Source organism: Volvox carteri (assembly GCF_000143455.1).
Source record: "Volvox carteri f. nagariensis unplaced genomic scaffold VOLCAscaffold_120, whole genome shotgun sequence".
Taxonomy (NCBI): Eukaryota; Viridiplantae; Chlorophyta; class Chlorophyceae; order Chlamydomonadales; family Volvocaceae; genus Volvox; species Volvox carteri.
In genome coordinates this window covers 67439-75699 of record NW_003307663.1, presented here as the reverse complement: position 1 = coordinate 75699, position 8261 = coordinate 67439, and the positions used below count along the sequence as shown (strand labels likewise).

General features: G+C 56.4%; 3 protein-coding genes across 3 annotated transcripts in view; 1 reads left to right on the top strand and 2 right to left on the bottom strand.

Annotated features, from left to right (window-relative positions):
• Window positions 1-1181, top strand: part of VOLCADRAFT_100473 (uncharacterized protein) — a gene marked incomplete at both ends in the record, with an annotated part of 2980 nt that extends 1799 nt beyond the window's left edge. The window contains 3 exons of the mRNA XM_002959042.1: window positions 546-709; window positions 863-958; window positions 1078-1181. Of these exons, the coding sequence (XP_002959088.1) occupies window positions 546-709; window positions 863-958; window positions 1078-1181 (364 nt within the window). The remainder of the gene's footprint in view (window positions 1-545; window positions 710-862; window positions 959-1077) is intronic.
• Window positions 1182-1232: 51 nt separating this feature from the next.
• Window positions 1233-5134, bottom strand: VOLCADRAFT_100472 (uncharacterized protein; the record flags this gene model as incomplete). The annotated part of the gene is made up of 8 exons (XM_002959037.1): window positions 1233-1270; window positions 1452-1467; window positions 1714-1808; window positions 2458-2683; window positions 2933-3033; window positions 3381-3606; window positions 4737-4785; window positions 5016-5134. The coding sequence occupies 8 exons, from the start codon at window positions 5132-5134 to the stop codon at window positions 1233-1235; spliced, it is 870 nt and encodes a 289-aa protein (XP_002959083.1).
• A 446-nt stretch (window positions 5135-5580) lies between these two features.
• The window catches only part of VOLCADRAFT_100471 (uncharacterized protein), a gene marked incomplete at both ends in the record, with an annotated part of 9982 nt that continues 7301 nt past the window's right edge, over window positions 5581-8261 (bottom strand). The window contains one exon of the mRNA XM_002959036.1: window positions 5581-6671. Coding sequence (XP_002959082.1) covers window positions 5581-6671 — 1091 coding nt within the window. The remainder of the gene's footprint in view (window positions 6672-8261) is intronic.

The following is an 8261-nucleotide window of genomic DNA, read 5'->3' as shown; positions in this document are numbered from 1 at the left end:
GCAGTTTAGGCGCACGGCTTGCTTTTGGTTTGATACCTTCGTAGGCCAGGAATGCCGAGGAATGCATGACATACGAAGATATCACACCGATGTGATATTTTCGTACGCCAGTAATATTCCGGCCTTCATGGCCTACGAAGATATCAAGCCGAAGGCGAGCCGTGGAGGCGAACTGCTACAGCGGACAATCCTGTCCAGCCGCCACCGCCGCCATGACGCTGGCAACGATGCTGACGACCAACACACCGAACACCAACACGGCCAAGCAACGTGGAAGCAATAGGTGGTGTGCAGAGGCGATGTCGCTTCCAACGGCGCTCGTATGCTGGATAGGGTATGGGTGGTGGAGAGGAACGGCCCGAGTCGGCACTCGGACAGCAACATCGTCAAACAGATTCTGAGTTTGCGTGGCCTCAGGAAAGACGACACTGCCGTCCGCGTCCCACTCGGGCCGTTCTTCTTCACCAACCATAGCCTATAGAGCAAGCGCAGGTGATTACAATATGTGCCATACATGCGGATGGGCGGACATTGGTCGATCACAGGATCAGTATCGTGTGGGAAGCTGGCGCTGCCGAAGAAGTCGTCATTGTCATGCAGCAGTTACCGAACTATGACGAGTACTTCGGCAGTGCCAGCTTTGCAGACGATAGTGACCATGTGGCGTACGCTGCATACGACTGCTTAGACGCTGACGTTCGCCGCACAGGTATGCAGGGTAGCGCAGGTAAAAGCGCACGGTGCACGAGCACTTGCGTTGTCCGCTGAGGCAGTGGCGTTGTTTTGGTACGGCACCGACGCAGCCCATCACACACACACACACACACACCACCACACCCACCTGCGAATGGCTGCTGTGCAGGCCTTCCGGACGCAAGTTCTATCGGGTTACTGACCCGGTACGACTTGGATCCAGAAGGACTGGACAGCAGCCACCCGCAGGTATGCGTGTGTGGTGGTGGGCAGGGGGGGAGTGGGAGTTTTGCATGCATAGGTACCGTATCATAACAACGCCACCGGCTCAACGGTTAGTGTTAATTAGGTATGCGACGAAACCGCTGTTGGTGTACCACATAGGCATTGTAACGTACGACTGCAAAGTGTACGTGGGCTCGCCGGTGTATGCCATGCATGGTGCATTGAAGAGGGCACGGAGCACGAACGTGTGCACTGTCCGCTGAGGCAGTGGTGTTATCATCATTAAATTATAAATGTTTTATACAGTTTTAATATTAAATACAGTCTCCAGCTGCGTCGGGGACTGTACAGCCTGTGCCGGTGGTACAGTTTCGAGGTAATGTGTCGGTGTATATAAGGGCAGAAATGACGGTGCATTCAAAAGTGTACGGAGCATGAACGTTTGCGGCATCCGCCGAGGCAGTGGCGTTATTATGGTACGGGACTGATACAGTGCATCACATATACACCACACCGGGCTACACCACACCGACCTGCTGTCCAGTCGTTCTGGATGAAAGTCACACGGGGTCAGTAACCCGGTAAGGTGTGGACCCGGACGGTGTGGACCCGAGTCTTACCGGGGGGGCAGGGAGGGAGTTTTGCGTGCGTCGGTAGCATACCATAATAATACCACGTGTTGGTGCGGGCATCATTGTCATCATGGCGGCGGCATTTGCTATGCGCGTGCGAATCGGGCCTTCCGTCTAGACCAAACAGAGTGTATCCGCTAGGCCCATGTGAACACATACGCACCTGCCATACACAGTAGAGCCGCTGCAGGCAAGATGCATTTCGAATGGACGGACGAACGGTAAGATCCGTGGTTCCGGATGTGTTAGCGAAGGGGACTGCAGACACACGGCAGCGGCAATCCGGGAGGGATGACAGACAGTCAGACGGTCAGACGGAAGAGCGTGGGTGCAGTCATACGGTCAACACGGAGTGATAGGGGGGCGGGTACTAGTACGGCCATGATAACGTGGGCGAAGGAGGACCGAGAGGGGGCGGAGGTTGGACCGGGAACATACCTGTCGAGTGCATGGTGAATAGCAGAAGCCGTGGTGCCTGCACGGTCGCGCGATCGGCAGCAGCCATGCGGCGGTGCTGGCTGCTTGGCGACAGGACGGTGTACTGGCACGACATCCGTCGTGGCGACGTGCTGCTGCGGCGCTCGTACATCGCGTCCGTGTGTTACTAGGGCCCTCGTCGTCGACCAAGCAGAGCCCATACCGCATGACATGCCATGGGTGGACAGCGGTGACAACATGTTAGAAAGGAACGGGATATATACAATACACAAACGGCTGGAAACGTGTGTTAGTGCAGGGGACTGCAGACACACGGCAGCGGCAATCCGGAAGGGAGGTTAGACAGTCAGACGGTCAGACGGAATAGTGCAGGTGCAATCATACGGGCAACATGGAGTGACATGGGGGCGGATACTAGTACGGTCACGACGAGGACCGAAAGGGGGCGGAAGCCGGGCCGGGAGCATACCTGTCGAGTGCATGGTGAATGGCAGAAGCCGCATTGCCTGCATGGTAGCGCGATCGGCAGCAGCCAGCAGCGCCGCATAGGCGGCAGGACGGTGTACTGGCACGACATCCGTTGTGGCAACGTGCAGCTGTGGCGGCCGAAATGTGGATCCAGTGGCACTCGTACGTCGCGTCCGTGTGTTATTAGGGCCCTCGTTGTCGATCAAGCAGAGTACCCATCGCAGGACCTGCGATGGGTGGACAGCGGTGACAACATGTTCGAAAGGAACGGGATATATGCAACACATAAACGGCCGGAGACGGCAAAGGCAGCGGTACGGGAATAGGTACACATGGCACCATAGCAGTGTACGTGGAGTATCACAACTGCCAACACTGGATACACGACCGCCGTGCGGAAATAGAGACTGGCGGTGAAGAGCTGCCGAAGGGTGTCGAAGAGGCATGGAGGCACGCTAGCACGATCACATATGTACCTGCTCTACAGGCCAGAGCTGCTTCAGGCAATAGGCATTTCGAACGGACAGACGAGCAGTAACATCGATGGATGGGACCCCGTATGTGGCAGCGCAGGAGACTGCAGACAGACGGCAGCGGCAATCCGGAAGGAATGACAGACAGTCAGACGGTGAGACGGAATAGCGTGGGTGCAATCATATAACACGGAGTGACAGGGGGGCGTGTATTTATAATTTAGACACAAGACTGCGCGGGCAGTGCATCGTATCGCACCACATCTGATGCGCCGACACATACGGACGCCAACTCGTTGCACACCTACCACGCGCGATGGAGACCTTGCAGAAAAAGCAGACGGAATAGCGCAGGTGCAATCATACGGGCAACATGGAGTGACATGGGGGCGGATACTAGTACGGTCACGACGAGGACCGAAAGGGGGCGGAAGTCGGGCCGGGAGCATACCTGTCAAGCGCATGGTGAATGGCAGAAGCCGCGGTGCCTGCATGGTCGCGCGATCGGCAGCAGCCAGCACCGCCGTATAGGCGGCGGGACGGTGTACTGGCACGACATCCGTAGTGGGGACGTGCAGCTGTGGCGGCCGAAATGTGGATCCAGTGGCACTCGTACATCGCGTCCGTGTGTTATTAGGGCCATCGTTGTCGATGAAGCAGAGTATACGTCGCAGGACCTGCGATGGGTGGACAGCGGTGACAACATGTTCGAAAGGAACGGGATATATGCAACACATGAACGGCCGGAGACGGCAAAGGCAGCGGTACGGGAATAGGTACACATGGCACCATAGCAGCGTACGTGGAGTATCACAACTGCCAACATGGGATACACGACCGCCGTGCAGAAATAGAGACTGGCGGTGAAGAGCTGCCGAAGGGTGTCGAAGAGGCATGGAGGCACGCTAACACGATCACATATGTACCTGCTATACACGCCAGAGCCGCTTCAGGCAATAGGCATTTCGAACGGACAGAGGAGCGGTAACATCGACGGATGGGACCCCGTATGTGTCAGCGCAGGAGACTGCAGACAGACGGCAGCGGCAATCCGGAAGGAATGACAGACAGTCAGACGGTCAGACGGAATAGCGTGGGTGCAATCATGCAACACGGAGTGACAAGGGGGCGTGTATTTATAATTTAGACACAAGACTGCGTGGGCAGTGCATCGTATCGCAGCACATCTGATGCGCCGACAGATACGGACGCCAACTCGTTGCACACTTACCATGCGCAATGTAGACCTTGCAGAAAAAGCTCGGCATGGAAATGCTCGGCAACCACGATGCACGCAAATATGCGATGCATTGCAGCGGCGATGCGTGACGGTCGTGCAGAAGCAGGGCCGGATATCGCGAAAACTCGCTATGTCGAAAAAACAAGATAAATAATAAGCAGCAAGACGAACACCGGTAATACAGACTATTTATCGCGGCCGTGAAGCAATTGCTTAGACATGCAATATACATACATCCTAAATAAATAGCAACATAAAACATGTACAAGGAGAACTGACATAAAATAGTTTGCGCGTGCATAAAAAGAAACGACACCAAAGTTGTCGTACACGCCTAAACGCGATGTGATTCCGCGGACATCGTGCACACGTCTGCGTGGACATCGTCACAACGACGAGTCGCTATGTCGCAGTAAAGGACGTATGTAAACAAAAAAGAGAACCGACACAGAACGAGTTCATGCAAAACAATGCATGTCGTACAGTTGCCGACACGGTGTGGTGGGACGGACAAGCGGTAATGTGCCGACGCACATACACGTGGTTTGCATCACAACGCACACTCACCGCGCCTACTGGAAGCCTTGCCGGAGCAGCAGCTTCAACGCATGCGAACCTGCACGACAGTGTGAAGGTCGCGAGGAGACAAGCCCGGAACTCGTCATGTCCAATTCGTTATGTCCAACCATCATGTACACGAGTCGCATGCGTACAGCAGAGCATGCTGCAGGGAGAGCGGGCAAGCGGCGAGAGGCGGATAGGAATGGGACACGTACGAATGTCAACACGGTGCTTGAAGACCCTAAATTATACCAGCGAAACCGGTTATACCGTACATATACTCACCAGTGTAGGTGCGAGGGACGCCGCCAACTTGTGTGGGAGTCGAACCCACAAGTGCACAGAATGCACCCAGCCCTGCAAGCGTGTCGTTGCGCGGCTAGACCGCCGTTCAACGCTGGCATTTAACGCCATCCAGGGGCGGCTAGATGGAAGTGTGTGTGTGTGTTACATGGTTGGGGGGTGCGTGACCCCATACCTGTAAGACTACCCATACGAGCCGAGGGCCCAAGGGCAATACTACAACGCCTAAAAGCCACGGAGAAAAAGGAAAAAAACACCGCACATCAGCCCAGACTAACGTCCAAAGGGGGTAATTGAGTTTCGGTGAGCCCACATACGTTCCAACATCCTCGCCAGACGTGCGGGTTCCCATTGCATGGCCTCCAACATACTCTGTTGATGATCGAATCCCTCTTCAGCACGAATATCATTATAGGCTGGGCATTCCAATAACACGTGTTTTTCATCCTCAAGATGGAAGTGAAGAGAGGGGACAGGTGCAAGGCATAGTGAAATTGGACGACGTGTAGTGGACGGCAGCGCAAGTGGATGAACACCCAATAACGAGTCATTCCTGCAGAGCTGTGATAAACGTTGTTCGACCTTCTGTCTTGGTGGTGATGGTACCGGTGACGGTGAATGAGTCGTAAGCAGCGTACACCATACGATCATTATCGTCTGCGAAGCTGGCGCTGCCGAAGAACTCGTCGTAGTTCGGTAACTGTTGCATGACGGCGATGCTGTCGGTGCACACCGGATAACTGCGGCTGCCGATTGTGAGGACGAGCGGGAGGACCGGTAGTGAGCCGACTACAGTGACAGAAGTGGGGTTGGGTGACAGGGTGGCCGAGGCGTGTGGACCATCCAACGGTAAAACAAGGGCACTGCGGCTACACTGCTCCCAAGCCAATACCATATCAGTTGTGTCGGCGGGCACGGTGGCCGCGGTAGTTCGCTGAACAGCCGCCTGGAAGGTGTGCACTCGTTTGGGAGGGCGTTTGCCGGGGGCAGTCGCTGCTGCTACAAGCGAGCCGCTGAGGAAGACACTATTCATATAAGCTTTGCTATTGGAGGGGCTGATCTTGGCACCATACACGTAAAGGGGCGTGCTGCTATCGGCCGCTGCTTGTAGCTGAGCGACGAAGTCGTCGGGAGCGGATTCTCTGATGGCGAGCTCCACGTGTCTGGCGTCGGGACTGTCACCGTTGCCGCACGCGACCCACGCCTTAAACTTGCGGAACGGCCCGCCCCGGAACATCCCGCCGTGTGGGATGAGCAGGAGGGCGCTGCCATCCGACGCGTGCTTGTCTTCGGGGCGGGCCCTGTCGCTGCCGACATCGTAAACGGGGAACCGAAGCCTGGCGCTGTAGAGCATTGGGACAGCGGAGGAGGGCTCCACGGAAATCCGCGTCGCTGAGGAGGCTTTAAACTGCCCCACCGTCACCCCAGCGAAACGAGAAGTTATGAAAGGCGGCAGGGAAGCTGCATCCATGTTGGCGAACATCACGCGGTGGCCGAACGCGTGGCTGCTCTCCAGCCTGCCGAGGATGACATCGTCAATCTGCATAATTACTATCCCCTGGCCGGCGGTATTCACACCAGCGATGAAGCTGCCGTAGCGGCTCTGGGCGCCGGCAAAGAGGCGGTCCTCATTCGTTTCTGTGGGGCCGGCCGTAAACGTCACATTGCAATACCCGCTCAGCCTCTGTATCGTATATAAAAAAAAAAACCGTATGCGTATACACGCGGTGCATAGCAGCGAGCCGACGTCTGTGATAAAATGATAAAAACAGCTTCACAAAATGCCGTACAGCCCACGCGGACAAATTTGGACAACCGCTGATGTGCAGTTCGTCGCGTTTCATACACATCGCTGAAGTACGCGTTGAATTGCGTTGAATTGCAATTCAATGTGCTTAATTGCAGGTTGAATTGCATGTTGAGTTGTGCGGTGGGCTGTACGTTGAATTGCGCGAAGCGCAACGCATCAAATTGTACGGTACAGTGCGGCCAATGTTTTGTGATTTGCGCGCTCAATCGTGGCACGGTGCGGCCGCGGCGCGGTGCGGTGCGGTGCGGTGCACGGTCCGGAACGGAAAAAAACAAAACACACGCGGGCGCCGGGATCGAACCGGTGACCGCTTCCTCCCACACGGTGCGGGAGCTAGCGCACACCACGAACCGGTGCGTGGCGATGTTCTGAAGCGCATTCCACAGACCCAGGTGTGGTGCAATGCGATGCGTCGCGGTGCGGCGCGGTGCCGTGCGGTGCGAAAAAACGAAAAAAAGCGACGACGGCGGGGCGCGAACCGGCGACCGCGGCTCCCAAGCGGCGACGGAGCTAGCGAAAAAGACGCAGCTCCGAAACCGCGAACGACACGGCGAAAAAGGCCAACTCTCCAGAGGCTCGACCAGACGGACGGACAGACTAGACGCGGGCTGCGTCGCCCGCGAGGGGGCCGTAGTCCCCCGGCTGGGCGGCAGGAGTACGACGGTCCGTGCGTGTACTACACCCGTGTGGGAGTCGAACTCACAAGTGCAAGGGATGCACGAAGGGGAGCATCGTTGTCGTCATGACGCGTGAGTACACGGTGAGTACCCGGGTGGGCGGCAGGAGTATGACGGAGCGTGCGTATACTTGTAGTACACCCGTGTGGGAGTCGAACCCACAAGTGCAAGGGATGCACCCAGCCGTGCGGGCGTGTCGTCGGACGGCTAGAGAGCCGTGCAACGCTGGCATTTAACGCCATCCAGTGGCGAGGCAGACGAACTGTTTTACGTGTCAGGTGGTGTTGGCTGCGGAGGTCCAACGCTCCTCTAGGTTTCTGGCGTGTTTGTACTCGGCGTGCGTGCGTGCGTGCGTGCGTGCGTGCGTGCGAGCGTGCGTATACTTGTAGTACACCCGTGTGGGAGTCGAACCCACAAGTGCAAGGGATGCACCCAGCCGTGCGGGCGTGTCGTCGGACGGCTAGAGAGCCGTGCAACGCTGGCATTTAACGCCATCCAGTGGCGAGGCAGACGAACTGTTTTACGTGGCCGTATGCATCAATCAAATCAGCGAACAATGCCTATCACGTAAGCATTGTTATGTACGATTGCAAAGTGTATGTAGGCTTGCCGGTGTATGCCATGACATGCGTCGATGCATAACCTGTTATGCCCCGTCATCGTGTCGAAGCTCGACCAACGAAATCGTAGAATCGCCTGCAGCAGCGTCGGAGACTGTAGACCTTGTGCCGGTCCTAGAAT